The 17,447-nt window shown below is 37.6% G+C and overlaps 1 protein-coding gene across 1 annotated transcript in view; it reads right to left on the bottom strand.

The window, feature by feature from the left end:
- Positions 1-363: 363 nt before the first annotated feature.
- The window catches only part of LOC129005229 (ras-related protein Rab-23-like), a 69,397-nt gene continuing 52,313 nt past the window's right edge, over positions 364-17,447 (bottom strand). Inside the window, exons 4-7 of the mRNA XM_054434065.1 lie at positions 6,088-6,250; positions 2,911-2,990; positions 1,904-2,082; positions 364-772 (exon numbers count right to left, since the gene is read on the bottom strand). Coding sequence (XP_054290040.1) covers positions 648-772; positions 1,904-2,082; positions 2,911-2,990; positions 6,088-6,250 — 547 coding nt within the window. The 3' untranslated portion in view covers positions 364-647. The remainder of the gene's footprint in view (positions 773-1,903; positions 2,083-2,910; positions 2,991-6,087; positions 6,251-17,447) is intronic.

A 17,447-nucleotide genomic window follows, 5' to 3' on the forward strand; every position in this document is an offset into this window, starting at 1 on the left:
ATGATAATATACATTCATTGAGTGATAATCATTTAGATTAGATTAATTTAATGTTATTAGTTTACAATTTTTACATATTTAAACTGTTTACCTCTCACACTAATGACACTATATAGTTGTTATTAATTGTAAACGCCCTCCGTTACCAAATATGGACGAGGCATTGTTCATTATCTTCTCAGAACGTATCATTAACAAATTGTTATTGTCGTTAAATTTTTGTCTGAAAAGAGGCTTGTAGCAAACGTTTAACTAGTCAAATTAGATGTTAAATCATCTCACAGAGAGAAATAGTGTTTCTTTTGTTTGGCTGTTCTACCTCTAAAGACAAAGGTATTACAAATAATTCAATCAAACACAATCTATGGCAATTAACAATCTAACTTTATTAAAATCACGTATGAAATCTAAAAAATCCTATTCCCTAAACATGTATAAAACTAAACAGTAATTTTAATCAGGGCAGTTTACAGTTTCAGTAAAAAGTTTGATCTTCCTGTAAAAATAATATAATGAAAACGTAATTTCTGCTTTAAATTCTACAGTATAAAAGTATACAAAATAATCTTAAACACAACAGTCTAATGGACGGATTCGTTACAGAGTATAATCGCAGTCTGTACACTTTACAACACAGGCAGTGTGTATCATAATATTCTACAAGCGTTTTTGAAAACATTCCGTTTCTTACGCCCCTTTAGTTTACTTGACCTAAGAACAATCGTTCCATTTGAGTGATGCTTGTGATTTGGCGATGGAGGACCAAAGGCACCTGAAACACATCAAAATGAACATGAGGTTTTTTAAACAAATTGAAGTACAATAATGATTTATGATACTTAGTCAAACCCCTGTGCTATCATCGAGTTTCACACTGTTACTTGAAAGATGTAGCCTGTGATAATTAAATTTGAAAAACTCTTACTAAAAACGTAATTTTCAACCAATAAGTTGGACAAAACTTTTTTTTTCTTTTCTGGACCCAACCTTTAGCTCCAGCTCAAATACCAATTGTCAGTCATTAAGAAGGGGACGCCACCTAGGTGTGTATTTTAACCAAAATTTAAGTGAAGGATGAGTGTAGAATGGTGATGATCCGTGTAGCGTTGTTACTGACTAAGATCAGCTGTTTCTTTAGCCAGGATCATTTATTTAAAGCCCAATGATCAGGAACACCTGGGTCCGGTTTCAAACTATCAAAAAGCTACTGACTTCTTCAGGATCATGACCTTTTGATTGTTAGGCGAGCACTATAATAGACTCCCTACACTGCAATATCTTCCAAAACTAACACCGAACCAAATACACTGACCTACTTGCAACAACAAAACAGTCAGCACAACAAGTTATCAAACATCCATCAAACTTGCACAAAATTGTCAGACATATCCTCTTTCTTGCATAACCCGCCTGTTAGTACAGTAATAAGGGTAAGTCAAATAATATATAAAAGACAACGCTATAAAAACTTTAGAATAGTAAGATTTTTGGTTAATGGAATTCCTCTTTTTACCTTGCACAGCCCCTTTCACATGGGCCTCTAGCATGTGCGTTTTTGTATCTGAAGAAGGGTGTTTGATTTTTGACAATAGTGTAAAAGACAGAACGTTTAACAGGACGACTGTTTTGAACGGCAGAAAGGTATTATCATCGAAGGTATTATCAAAAGGTTAGATGAGGTTAGATAGGTTAAGTTAGATTAGGTTAGGTTAGCTTAGGTTAGTAAAGTTGTAAACACATGAGTAAAGTATCAAAACAGTTCCAAGGCAAAACTAACCCAGTTCAGTTGTTGAGCATAGATAATGTAATTTATTTCATTGTTAGACTACTACATAGATTTTATTGGAAAAACAAAATATCCCTTATACTGACTGCAAAGTGATTGATTAACGAAGATACTCACTAATGGTGAGAGGGTGGATGCCGTTGTTGCCCAACATGTATTCATCCTCCTGATCCCTTAGCTCTGCCAGACACCGAGCGGCCAGGTGACGGAACACTGCGTTGACATTGATGTCTTCCTTGACTGACGTCCTCAGCAGACGACAGCCTAGAGCACGAGCAAGCAGGTCCGCCTCTTCCCTGGGTTGGAGATTAAACCATTCAAATTGCTTTTATTGTTGATATTAATGTAAATGAGACAAGAGAAACTATGGTTAGGAATACAACCACACTTTTATTGAGTTTTAAATCTAAATAAACAGCCAACTTTTTTACTTTAATGGCTGGAGGTAGTGTTTTATTTGCGTCGGTTATTAATAAAGATCTACAAAGATCTCCTATCACAAAGAAGTAAAATACTTCAAATCCAATACTTGAACTGTGTTTCCTACTTCCCCAATACTATTCTAGTCGCTCCAACCTCGAATTCAGTAATATTAAAATATGCAACGCATAGGTTATGTTGTACCTATTAGCAATGGAAGTAAATATCAATGCTCCTTCAGTACAAAATGTGTTCCGTTATTAATTTTCTGTGGCAAGGGGGTGGCCCCTAAGGAGATTCATTGCCATAGGACGTGTGGGTATAGAGGAAGGTGTATGTGCGTAAAAAAGTGTGCCTTAGTAGTTTATTAGTTCAGGGAAGGTTGAACACATTTGCAAGATCAGGCCGGACATCAGGTTTCATAAGAATTTTAGTTTTTTAGATAACCAAGATTTACAATTGTCAATGATAGTCTTGAGGACATTCTCTAGTTTCCCTTTTTTGCACAGGTTTTAAATCACTTCAATACCAAAATAGTGGTTAGGTTGATCCGGAACGAATAGGTATCAGTTTTCCCCTTGATAATTAAAGCAATATGATAACAAATGTATGAGCTGTTAATGATTATGGTTTGAAAAAGAGGTTAATAATTCTTTTTAGGGGAGGGACTTTGCTATATGTTACGGAAAATTTAAAAAACTTACGGATTGACGACACTCTGGTCCAAGAGGTCTATTTTGTTCTGCACCAGAACAGTTGGTATCTCCCCACACTCATCTTCCACCTGGAGACAATCACTCTACTTAAGAAACATAATACAAAACCTCAAGATACCAGATAAAACATACCTTATGAGAATTCTCATCCTTAAGGATCAGCTGAAAACCATTTTTAGTTCTGTCCAGTGCACTGTAGGGGTTGTGTTTTATTTACAATTTTTTTCTTGTTATTTCAGTCATTTAAAACCTCATTTAACCAAATAAAACAATCCAATCATAAACAATAACCTTTTCATAGTTATTTAACCAAATAGGAAGGCATAAATCTTGAAAATAACTGTAAAATAATAGAAACAAAATGTTGTCGACACTAACAATCAGTGTCACCTCACATTAACTAGACACCAAAAATTAGCTTCAAAATTTACAATAGGATGAGAAGTCTACTTGTGTTGGTTAGTCTATGATAGCACTACAGCTAAAACAAAAGACAAAAGAATGTAGATGTTTATTGAGAAAGAAAATATCAATAGCCATAAAATAGAGTTTTTATTGTCAAAAATTCATAAATAGATTCTTCATCTTTATTTCAATTTTGTATTTAATAATTTTGTAAGCTTCTCAAATTCACTTGTATGTTTAAAAAAAAATGTGTTTCCCTATAGTCATCTGACAAAGTGGCCTTCCTTGCACTGATTATAGCACAGAAAGTTGCTAATTGCTGCAACTACTAACTTTTGCCGCTAACTTTTTTCTCTTTTTTTGCTTTTTTTTCCGCACACCAGTATTCCAAACCAAACAACACAAAACAGTGTGCTTTTATTAGGCATGTAATAAGTTTACGCTTGAAAATAAGTTGGCAACTTTTAAATATATTACGACTACGATCAGCTGGTGCAGCGTTTCTCATTTTGTTCAATGTTTGGATTTAACCTAATCAAAAAAAGTGTTGTACAGTTTTCAAAGGACTAAATATGTATATGCTTACTCTAAAAACAACAAATTAATCCTGCAAAACCAGCTTACTCTTCCTCCAGCTCCAACCTAGTAAAAACCATCTCAGTAAACAATTGACAGCTCATTATGTAGGGAAAAGACAGTTGAAATTCCTGCCTTCCCTTTCACATATAAATCTAACTATAAAGACAAAGGTCTCATGAGTGAAAGTGAAAGTCAGAGTAACTAGTAACAATAAAGCCTGGAGTCTGAGGTACAATTAACAAGTAACACCGTCAGTTGAGGTTCCCACTCCTGTGCATTGCTGCACTTCCACATGTTCACATTAATTAGCAACATTCTCCCACGATCAGTTCTTCCTCTTCCTTCCTTGGTGGCATCGCTCCCTTCGATCGTTTTTAATTTTACCAAGCACCAATGATTGTTTTGTAACAATAAGGATGATAAATTCACTCTACTGATAAATATTTCATTATCTATAATATAATTAATACTAAGTGTACAATGAAGTTTTCTGCTTGCAATATTGAGCGGAGCAAGCATTTAAAAAAATGTAATTTATAAACACAAATTGATTTCTTTTAAACAGTAGTCATTGTACTACTGAATTTGTCACATAATTTGTTACTAAATTATTGTTAAAACAGTATGTGGTATGTTTAATGAAATTTTACATTGGTTCTTCGATCATTTAAAAATACGCCTACTGGTATTATTCCAATTTTTCTTTTCTTTTGTCCCGCTTTTAAATGTGCTTGTATAAACATATTTATGTTACGTCTCTTTTGTTTCCTTTTCATTGTTAGCATTTTGATAAACCAACATAGCGACCAAATCAATACATAAGGACCATGTTAAATTTCTAAAAGTTTGATTTCCTGTTGGACAGAGCCAATCAATACACAAGCTTCAAATACTCACTATTAGGTGTAGCTTATATTTCAAAATTTTGTAAAAACAATCAATATTAGACCCCAAAAAAATTAATTTTTCAGTTTTGATTCACTTTTGTTACACATACACAATTTTTGAGTGGTAGAAACATAAGTAGAATCAAACCCTATTTCGAAATGAAGTTACCAAAAAAAATATTACATGGGGAGCCAAATTGTAACAATTAGGGGTTTTTACACATCTCAAGTACATAGTGGTGGCTTACGTATATAAAAAATATAACTTTAAAAATACCATTAACAGTAAAACCTGAACTCACTGTTGTACTCTATTAACCCATACAAACAGAATCACAGTGAAACAATTGAGAAGGGAAAAAGCAATCTTGAAAATTGAGGGAATCATTCTGCAGGTCAGACGGGGTAATTTGCGAGTGGAAAGGAAAATTGGACCATAATCCCATAATGGCTACCATTCTGTGGTCAAGGCTACACATCTAGCATCTCATAACCTTCAGGGAGGTATTATCATGGAGTGTATATCACCCTTTGGTAAAGTGGTGCAAGTATGAAACTAGAAGTGATTGATCTGTTTATTAGCATTGCAGGCTAACAGTTACTTACTGGCAAACATAAGGAATACTATTCACGGAAGAGAACAGAGCGGAATACAATGTGAAGAAATTAGGCTTTTGAATGGTATTAATTAGGTATAGAATAGCGAGTATACCAGGCGGAACACAGTTACCCACATCGAGATCAGAAGAGTCAGAGTTGAGGAGTTTATTATGTGAACAGAAAAAAACAAGACAACAAGACTTAGATGTTTTTTTTTTTCTTTGAAGAAGAATGCTAGAGAAGAGGATTAATAGCGAAATGTAGTAGATGGGGATATAGGGAAGGAGATTAAAGGAATACCTGTACAAATGTGGTGGGAGGGTATGATTAAAAGATCAAGAGAGGGCAGATGATGAAGGAGGAAACTTTAATGGGACGTGAGAAGATAAGGAGGCTTTTCAAATCAATCCCATTCCCATATTAAAGGTGCAGCCAATTTGAAAATTAAAAAAGTTGAATTGAGCAAACACACAGTACTGATGTTAATTAATGATTTCTGAAGTATACAGACTTTTCAACATCGCCAAACTGAATGAAAAAGTTATTGCAAGCTATTGTATTTTTACGTCATAGCAACAATCACAGCAAAACTACTAAGTGAGAAAATACTAGGATTTTAGACTGTAGAAAACTTTGAGAGTGACTTACTCAGCTACACACTTTTGAATATTTTTAATTCTTTTGCAAACTCTACCTTCATTTTCCACGAGTGAGCAGCATCAAATGAGTCCCTGTCTGTGGTAGAGAACGCCAACACACAGGCCTGAGCGCCACGATAGTAAGCCTTGGTGATGGCATCAAACTCCTCCTGACCTGCAGTGTCCCACAACATCAGTCTCACGTCTTCTCCATCACATCTGTAGAGAACATACAATCATGAGTCCCTGTCTGTGGTAGAGAACGCCAACACACAGGCCTGAGCACCACGATAGTAAGCCTTGGTGATGGCATCAAACTCCTCCTGACCTGCAGTGTCCCACAACATCAGTCTCACGTTTTCTCCATCACATCTGTAGAGAACATACAATCATGAGTCCCTGTCTGTGGTAGAGAACGCCAACACACAGGCCTGAGCGCCACGATAGTAAGCCTTGGTGATGGCATCAAACTCCTCCTGACCTGCAGTGTCCCACAACATCAGTCTCACGTCTTCTCCGTCACATCTGTGGAGAACATACAATCATGAGTCCCTGTCTGTGGTAGAGAACGCCAACACTCAGGCCTGAGCACCACGATAGTAAGCCTTGGTGATGGCATCAAACTCCTCCTGACCTGCAGTGTCCCACAACATCAGTCTCACGTTTTCTCCATCACATCTGTAGAGAACATACAATCATGAGTCCCTGTCTGTGGTAGAGAACGCCAACACACAGGCCTGAGCGCCACGATAGTAAGCCTTGGTGATGGCATCAAACTCCTCCTGACCTGAAGTGTCCCACAACATCAGTCTCACGTCTTCTCCGTCACATCTGTGGAGAACATACAATCATGAGTCCCTGTCTGTAGTAGAGAACGCCAACACACAGGCCTGAGCACCATGATAGTAAGCCTTGGTGATGGCATCAAACTCCTCCTGACCTGCAGTGTCCCACAACATCAGTCTCACGTCTTCTCCATCACATCTGTAGAGAACATACAATCATGAGTCCCTGTCTGTGGTAGAGAACGCCAACACACAGGCCTGAGCACCACGATAGTAAGCCTTGGTGATGGCATCAAACTCCTCCTGACCTGCAGTGTCCCACAACATCAGTCTCACGTCTTCTCCGTCACATCTGTGGAGAACATACAATCATGAGTCCCTGTCTGTGGTAGAGAACGCCAACACACAGGCCTGAGCACCACGATAGTAAGCCTTGGTGATGGCATCAAACTCCTCCTGACCTGCAGTGTCCCACAACATCAGTCTCACGTCTTCTCCATCACATCTGTAGAGAACATACAATCATGAGTCCCTGTCTGTGGTAGAGAACGCCAACACACAGGCCTGAGCACCACGATAGTAAGCCTTGGTGATGGCATCAAACTCCTCCTGACCTGCAGTGTCCCACAACATCAGTCTCACGTCTTCTCCGTCACATCTGTGGAGAACATACAATCATGAGTCCCTGTCTGTGGTAGAGAACGCCAACACACAGGCCTGAGCACCACGATAGTAAGCCTTGGTGATGGCATCAAACTCCTCCTGACCTGCAGTGTCCCACAACATCAGTCTCACGTCTTCTCCGTCACATCTGTGGAGAACATACAATCATGAGTCCCTGTCTGTGGTAGAGAACGCCAACACACAGGCCTGAGCACCACGATAGTAAGCCTTGGTGATGGCATCAAACTCCTCCTGACCTGCAGTGTCCCACAACATCAGTCTCACGTCTTCTCCGTCACATCTGTGGAGAACATACAATCATGAGTCCCTGTGTTCTGATTGCAAGGTGAACACTATATGCATTGACATGTCATGGTTAAACACCTTTTGATGACCTCATTTACAAGTCCTCAAGACATTAACTTCAAAATGGAGCCACTAAGTGATATGAATCCAGGTAAGTTCAACTTAAGAAAAAGTATCACTTGGCTTTACAAATGGTAATAAAACCTTTAGCCTATATTGTAAACATTTTACTTTCAAAAACTCCTCAAAATTTGGGTGTACACATTATCAAATTTAAAAATCATACAGGTTTGGGCCGCTTTCCCAAAATGCTTCTATACCTCCTTAAAAATGCCATTGGCGTAAACAAATACAAAATATGTATGATTTTTATCGCTGGATTCATTATTTAACTTTATGTGAAACTTCAGCCCAGTTGGTTCAACAGAAACTACTATTTCTTTGAAAAATCACAACCAATAATAAGCATAGAACTACGGAGTTAAGTGACAAATGGAAGTACAGTAATGCTAAATATATGTTGGAACTGAAATCTGTATCCCTTATTCCTGTTTGATGAATTTAGTATCTTAGCCTACACCAAACTGTTTACCGAAACATGATTGATTCACAATACACCAATGATGAAGGAAAGTGCGTTCAATCAACTAACAGCATTACACATTCTGTTTGATGAGGCTGGTGTTGAGGTATACAAAGACACCATCATCAGTTATCCCATTGTCACATGTAGGACACTGTGTTCCTCTTTGTTGTTTTCCCTCCATTAGTCCATATTACACCTGACTATCACAGTATACCTCTTCTACATCATTCCTCTTGCGAAGTATAAGATGTAGAACAGTATTTATAAAATTAATAAAACGTATAATCTGCCAATTTCCTATCAACTGGGTAAAATGTACAACTGAAAGGACGTTATTACCAACCGATCTATGAATATTTCTCTGAATATAAATTGTACTCAGACACATGTCTCTCATTATTTAAAGACGTAAAGATATCACTAAACATATTCACTGTAAAGATATCAAAATGTAATCATCCTGAGTTTATTTTTTTTTATAATATTTATTTCAATACGTGAATTTTTAAATGCCCTCCTTCCTTCTATGTGTCATCTGTATGTTTCCTATTCTTGGGTGAGTGTAAGTTAGGTAGGCCATAGCACAACTCAAATCACAAAATGGAAAGAAAATGTTATGAAAAGCGGTAGTTAGGTTACAGTGATTATACCTAATGAAAAGAAGGAAACTGGCTCAATTCTGGGGAATGTTTAGCTTTTTGATGATTTAAAACTTGATCTAGTTTCCCTTTTTTATCAGCCCAAATTATAAACATTACTGAAAGAATGCTACTTACTGCATACAAGTTTTCTCAATACCCTTTATCTTTGCCTACAAAAATACATCTAATGTCATTTAAAATTAAAAGGAAAATCATTTGCAATCTTCGAATTAATTCCTCTCGTACTTATATCCCACTAAAATATTGTGGCTAGTAATTCTTCGTTGTTTTAACAGTTCAGCGAAACAGTCACTTAGGAACTCCATTTTTGGAATGACAGATTGACAAAACCGAGTTAAGAATGTTTTTTTACCCGAGCAGATCATTACAGTGGCAACCTGGTTCCATAAAGTTATTTGAGTTACAGCCCAGATTCCACCTAATGAACTGCTCCGAGATCGACTCATGTGGAGTTCAGGTTTTCAAATCAGGTTTTCCCGCTCGTTCTATTTCTCTGTTTCATTACCGCCACTTTCCTCAGCTGTTCGGTGAATTTAAATGTTTCAATTACCTACTTGTTTCCTTACCGGGCAGATCTTCGCAACGATTGCATGTTGGTACAAATAAGACTCTAATGGTCCAGTTGATTTATTGTTTACCAGGAGTATTTTGAATGACAGCGAAAGATTGAATTTGTGATATAATTACTGTGATCTGCTTGATGTTTGCTTTGGCCTGCTTTGTTTTCTACAGAGATATACCGATATACTGATAATGTAACGTACAAACCAAACACTATACAACTTTCATCAGTCACACAATGCCTATTTACACCCATCTCTTCCTCAGCTCTTGCAAGACACTCAGTGTACATTTTTTACCCAACACACAAGACTCCACATGGTGCATGTCTAACATGATGACGACCGTGAAGTAGGCTGACACAACACCCAATAACCCATATATCAGTGCAACCTACATCCATCTACATATCAGTCACACTATGCACCTAATGCACATACTGTACTTACCATCCTTGTATATTTTACATTGGTACTATCCAAAAAAACTGTTTTGGGCAAAACAACATTGAACAACATAAAATCTTAACTGGTTAAGAGTTCAGGGACTTATTTCCTGTTTGTCTTTGAGTCTGTTGTTTTGATTATGAATAGGTTAAACAACAAAACCTCTTCTGGCAGGAACAATATTTACCCTAATTTGTTTAAAGAAATTTAAATCTGAACTGGCTCATATTTTGTTGCATTTCATTTACACTGTGTTTAGCCTACCTACATTGAGCTTTCCAGATATATGTTTGGTAAAATTTAGCTGAGGTACTGGTTTAATTTATAATGTAGGATAAATTAAATTAATTACATAGTCTCTAGGCAATGTAATGATTTTTTCACAGTTAGGAGACATTTAAATTGTCAAAAGGTGCTAAGAGATACCTCATTAATAAATGCACAGACTATCTTTTGAAGATTTGGAGTTAGTTGAGATAGGGAAAAACCTATTGTGAAAGTAGGTAGTTGGTTTGCCTTTTAACGGAGTTTTTAATTTTTCCTACAGTTACCTAACAATGTACAAGTTCTCTCACTGATTTTAGAAAGCAAAGTGGCCAATTCGCTCATCAGTGCTAAATTAATTACTTTGTCTCACTCACTCCAGATTTGCAACGTGAAGGCACGAAATAGTGAGCGCGTAACATGCAGACAAGGTCTTTATGCGCGCGAAATACGTTGGCAGCACTGGTTGTAAATCAGCTGGTCAGCTGGTTGTACTGTTTATATCATTAAATGTAATATTAAAAGTTCACTTCTGTGTAAAAATATGTCACGTTTATTTACCAATTTATTTGTTTAAATGGTAACTGTAGGAAAAATATTATGTGCAACTCGAGTGCAAAGTGCAATTGCCTCACTCGAGAAATTATTCCTCATTTGCCTACGGCTCGTGAGTAAGTATTTCTCTCGAGTGAGTCAATTTCTCCCTTTGCTCACTAGTTGCACAAATAACTATTTATTTATTTATTTGTTTTTGTAACATTGTAGAGTAGAAAGCAAAGCGTTTGTACTTTCTCAGTTTGTATTTTTGCATAGTTTGCTTTGTATAAACACACGTTACTTTATTTTACTGTGACGATTCAAAGCTAATAAGTAATAAAGACATCTACGACGAATCACAATTTAGCCTAATTTAAAAATGGAAATATTTTCATTTTGTGAGAGAAGAAGAAGTTAGCAACTAACATTTGCGTCTTCCCATCCCATTCCATACCTCGAACTGCTCAATAATCACTTCACTGTCGACTGTCGCCAAAGCTATGACTGAAATTCAAACTGTTCCAGCCGCGGAGATTCCGGTAGTTGTCCAATTACGTCACTGTACGATCGCCATCGCTATTCGCGGCCAATCAGCGGCATGTACAGTGTCCTGTGTAGGCCTACAGGCGCCGCTAGGGAATACAGGATCATGGAATGTTGAATGCTACAGCAGGCCAGTGACCTTGCCACAGTTAAATGGCCACACTCCGCCGCGCGGCTCAGCGCGTACATCTTGATACAGATCAGCGTTGTAGTAGATGTATTCATTTAAGATTTCCTGGAATCTCAGATTCCTTAATTGTGCAAAGATTTGGTTTGATTCCTGAGTTCGTCTCCAGGCTTACATACCATTTTTTGTCATTGAGCTACCAATTAATGATGCTATCTTATCTTACAAAAGGACGATGTTAAGTAACACAATCAGAGTTTGGACCGATAACGCAAGAACAATGTGCCACATCTTCTATAAGTATAAAAGAGGATGTTGGTATATTTCGCCAACAGTGATAAACTCAGACACCGCTGAACCGATTGCCACGAAACTTGGTACATACGTGTAGAATTTCATGGAATAGGTTTATACACCATAAACGTCCAAACGTCCAATCGGCTCCGCCCCAGTGGCTCTGGAGTTTCCCATGTTAACTTTATGACAAACTAGCTGTACCCGCGGGCTTTGCCCCGTTTTACTTCATAAGTGAGCTCGTTCGCATGGCTCAATCACGTCCTGGTTAAAGTTCGTTCGCTACGCTCACTCACCTTTAGGTTGGAGCTCGTTCGCTGCGCTCACTTGCCTTCAAGTTAGCTCGTTCGCTACGCTAACTCGCCTCCAGGTTGAAGTTCGTTCGCTACGCTCACTCACCTTTAGGTTAGAGCTCGTTCGCTGCGCTCACTTGCCATCAAGTTGAGAAATGGAATTAATGAATCTTAACAGCTGTTTCAATTAAACAAGTTGGTTCTGTTCTATGATGTTCAATAGCATTAAAGTTACAAGGATTAGCGTAGCGAACGAACTTCAACCTGGAGGCGAGTTCGCGTAGCGAACGAGCTAACCTGAAGGCAAGTGAGCGTAGCGAACGAGCTAACCTGAAGGCAAGTGAGCGCAGCGAACGAGCTCCAACCTAAAGGTGAGTGAGCGTAGCGAACGAACTTCAACCAGGACGTGCTTGAGCCATGCGAACGAGATCATCTTGAAAATTAAGAAGCTAAACGGGGCAAAGCCCGCGGGTTACAGCTAGGATACACGAGAAAAGAATGTTTATACTGAGGAAATATACAATTCTGGAGGCTCGTAACCCATATTATTTTTAGAAAGACTACACTAATTACTGTACTTATAGCGTGACGGATTTTGACGTATACAAAACCTAATATACTGGCAACTAAATAATATACTTACAATAAAATAACATATTCCAACCCTTTCATTACAGTTCATGCAACTCACCCCTATTACTTGAGCATGCAACGTGCTGAGGCTTAACTGAATAAATATAACTGCAGCCACATCGGCAAGTCACCAACATGAAATATGTACCACTGTTGTATTTTTAGACTGTGTAACAGTTAAATGGCATAGAACATGACTGGTACACTTGTCGTACAGTTACAATTTCGCCATAATGTATTCATGATGCACAATTTAGTAGCCAGAAGGCCGGGCGCTGGACGTTCGTTATGCATTGCGTGCAGACCCGACTACTATTTATAGCTCGGTTCATTCTGATTTATAAATGTATACAGTCGGTCGCCACTCGCCTTAGGATGTAAATGACTAATCTTACTTTCAAACGTAAGGTTCTGATTAGCTGGCCTACTTGTTATATACACCTCTTGGTCCTCACTCCTCACGAGTAATATAGGTATAAAATCGTTCATCGACACCTTGATTTATAGAACCACAGTACAAGTATTATTTTTTGTCCCAGGACGCTAGGCACGAGCCTGGGATTTTTTTCCGCATTACTTCAGGCTAGACCTAGGGGTTGCGGCATTATCATTTAGATAAAATCCATTGGTGACTTGGCGGGATTTGAACCCGGGACCTCAGAGACTGAAGTCCCCCGCTCTAACCACTACACAGCTCTCTCCCAAGATAGTATTCACATTATATGATAGTATAGTATAGTAATTGAGTATATTATAGCATGATAGTATAGTAATTAACAAGATAGTATTAATAGCACATATAAACTTGGATACTCGTATGCGATCAAGAGTATTCTAGATTAACCATGCATAAAATGGTAAAATAGGTCTCCTTGAAGCATTATTTTAAATCCCAGTGAACTAATGTGATAGGCTGAAATGTATCTTACTAAAGATCATACTCATAATCACATTTATTTGATATGGGGACGCCAACTATGTGCGTGTATTTTAACCCAAAAGTGTTTGGAGGATGAGTGTAGAATTGAGTGTGTGTCTTGTGTAGCTTCGTTACTGACTCTAAGACCAGCTGGGTCCAGTTTAAGCCATTAAAAAGTTACACGCTTTTCTCAGGATCGAACCGGCGACCGGCGGTCAAAACGTAATGGCGTTTAAGTGAATAGTTTCAGTTTTAATACTGTATCCGAAGTCACGTGCCATATACAGATCCTTGACTAACATCAATTCATTCCCTTATAAAAGAGTTAGAGAACGCTTAATCACCTACATAATGAGTCTTTTACGAACAGTTGAGTTCACCGTGTGAGGTCTCTAGGTTCAAACACCTTGTAACGTAAAATAAAGAGAAACTTCTTACGACTCAGTTTATATTTATGGCTCTTTCAGCAATGAGAATAAATGCTTCTAAAACGTAAACAGGAATAAGAAGTCATTTGATGACACTGTGTGCCGAATCTACCAGAAAAGTGTTAAATTTTGTTATAGCATAAGGGTGAGCCTTGGCAATTGAACAATTTAACTGGAAGGAAAATATATATTTGGGAAATAAAGAGGATGAGTTATCGAGAAATGCTGCCTTTACAAATGGAAGTGTATCACCATGTTCAATTCATCATTGATGGTGAAAGACCTGGTGAGTTCGGCCTATTTTTTAATACTAGTGCACCTGTTGCTCGAATTCGAGAAATTGCAAAATACTGAAGGAGTTTTTTTTAACGAATAACAGTCACAATTTACGTTGACTAAAAAGAGTCAACTCAAAGATAATATGTAATCAATCACTCCACTCCAGCTATCGAAACTAGAAACGAACTCACTCTGAAAACGAACGCTCACTCACTCCACTCCATATCGAAACTGAAAACGAACTCACTCTGAAAACGAACACTCTTGTGTGTGTCATGTGTTTACTATGAACAGCTGTAATTAATACAAATTATTCGTTTGTTTAAGTAAACAAAATCTTTTCTTCATAAGAAATACATTGGGATTTTGATGGCCTGTGGGGCAAAGCCCGAAGACTTTTATTACAGGAATTTGTGAAAGGGGGCGTCTACACAAAAAATACTTAATTTTGACACCTCGTTTGTAAAAATCCGTCCATTATTAACGGAGGAGTAGTGTTTCGTAGAAATCACATTCACGTATTATATATAAGGATTTCATTGGGCTCGTATGTTACTCTCTAATTACAATGGCGAACTGGTTCCACGAGAAAACCTTCATACAAGACGAGGACTACCAATCTTGCATGGGACTTACATCAATGTCCCATGGCAGATCCTATATAAATTACAGGAACTACATGCATATCCCATAAATCCCACGGTGTGCGATGGCGACATAGATAACACCATAACCACAATGGTGTATTGGTGTAATTTCAATGCAACATTATGGGAGTGCAACGTACGGTCACGGCTCTAGCCCAGGGATACCTTGGAGTAGATAAGGATCTTGCACGACAAGGCTAGTAGAGGGTGATATGATAATGAGACTAGCAACCCTACAGTCTGGTCTGACGTAGTGTTATCATGAGATAAGGGAGGAGTTACCACCCCTACAAGTCAACACGGAATTCTGCAAGCTTGGATTCACTTGCATTTAAACATGGCAAGTTTTACGGTACGGAACGAATTTGTATAGTGGAGTTTATGATTAATTTCCTAGTGCAATTTCTTAATCGTATGCTTAAAGTATGTGGTGTACTTCTAAAATATGATAAGTTAAGATCGACGATAGTATAATATATTTTTGTATGTCCCACCTTCACATCGTAGGACGCTAGTTTCTAGCTCGGGACTGTTTTACGCTTTACTTCAGGCTAGTCTTAGAGGGTTGCGGCATTACCACCGATAAAATCTATTGATGAATGGCGAGATTTGAACCCGGGACCTCGGGCTCCTAAGTCCCGAGCTATTCCACTAGATTAACTACCTCCCAAATGATATATTGGTGAATATGGAATGTAGCCTACTTCGATGTGGAGTGCAAAACTGCAAAGCATGCCCAAAGTACTCACTAGTAACCATAGGGTTGCCTATTCGATCCTGAAATGTCAGAAGCTATTTGAGTCTGAACTGGACTCTTTTGTACTTCATCATTGGACTTTTAACAAAATTACCCATGATTAAAAACCAGCTGATCTTCCTCAGTAAAAAGTTGTAGACAGATAATTTTAAAGCGAGAAATACTGTATACTGTATACAACCAATGCGGCATTTTTTAAACTTGTTTATACCTTCAGGTCAGTTCAGTTGGAGCTATAACACAAGTCCCCGTTAAATGTTTTCAACCGCACAACACCTGTACATAGTGTGGTGCCAATGCAGATGTTGGCCGTCACCGTGTGTGGCACTGGCAAATGACGGACGTATCCAGGATGACGCAGCGGATTCTCCGTCGCCTAGCAACTGATGTACGACCTACGGTCGAGGTATGTCTGTACACAAATCTTTTTTCCGCGAACAGACAACACAATGTTGCAAAGAGGTTTACCTGCGAAAGTAACGGATGCGTTGCAACGATCCGTCTCTTTAAGCTACACCTCAAGTCGTAACTCAATCGCATCCAGTATAATTGCAGCTTGTCCAGAAGACGAAAATGGATTGCTGAAACTCATCTAAACCCTCGGCGAGTATTTTCACCAGTTCAATGACACCTTCATTGTTGAAGATCAAGGGTTGGCAGTACCATAGATAAAACATACTCCCTTAAAGTCTATGACAGTACTTTGACCGTGGAAGCCTGCCTTGTAGGTCCTTAAGAGTACTCGGAGGCTAGCGGCCATCTTGGATAGTTTCAAACAGCTGCTGAAGAGTTAATTATCATCCAAAAATAGTTTTTCAAACACCAAAGTGATTATATTTCGATGGTTAGAAACACACGTATGATATGTCCATTTTACCAAACTTTCGGGAAACGCAAAAAGAAGTTTTGTTTCTAACATGTTTTTAAAATCCTTAATTGTACTTAATACACTAGGGTGAAATATGAATGCCCATTTAATATATTTTATGTTTTAAGTAGTTGTTTACCCTTATTTAGTCTACTTTGAGAGAAATTAAATTATATTTTGGAAGAAGTCGGACACGTAACTCTTGTGCACTAAGAAAACCTGGAACCACGGACATAAAACATCTGTGCATAACATAAAGTGTCTAAAAATAGATTGTTTAAAATGAATAGTTTAGATTTCTAGATAATAAAATAACTCCTGTTCTGTTTTGAACATAATAAGAATTCTATTTTATTAAACCATATGACAACTTTCAATTATTAATCATTAATAGCAAGTATTAGTAAAAAAAAAACATGTGACTAAAAACAGTAGAAAATAAAAACATAATATTAAATCTATAACAGAGATTAAAGGGCTGGTTTGGCATTTTTACACAATTCATTGCAGAATAATTATGAAATTTTGTATCATGAAAGTTAAAAAAACATTTTGAATTTATATTTTATAATTAATCAATCAGTAATCAATTAATTTACTGATTAATTTACAATCAATTTAATTTATTTTAATCAATTAATTGTCAAACTTCAGCCATTTCAATTTCAACCAATTAACTGTTTTTCCTTTAGTATTGATGGCCCTATTTTGGATGACAAGTTTGCCTAGGCTTGTTAGATCATAAGTCATTACAATATAGTTTGGAATTTTAACATTGGAAGGTTTGGGGTTTTTCCTAGACATCTCAAGAAGTACAC

Source organism: Macrosteles quadrilineatus, unplaced genomic scaffold (genome assembly GCF_028750875.1).
Source record: "Macrosteles quadrilineatus isolate MER2022 unplaced genomic scaffold, UCM_ALF_1.0 Scaffold_17__1_contigs__length_3442018, whole genome shotgun sequence".
In the NCBI taxonomy this organism is placed as follows: domain Eukaryota; kingdom Metazoa; phylum Arthropoda; class Insecta; order Hemiptera; family Cicadellidae; genus Macrosteles; species Macrosteles quadrilineatus.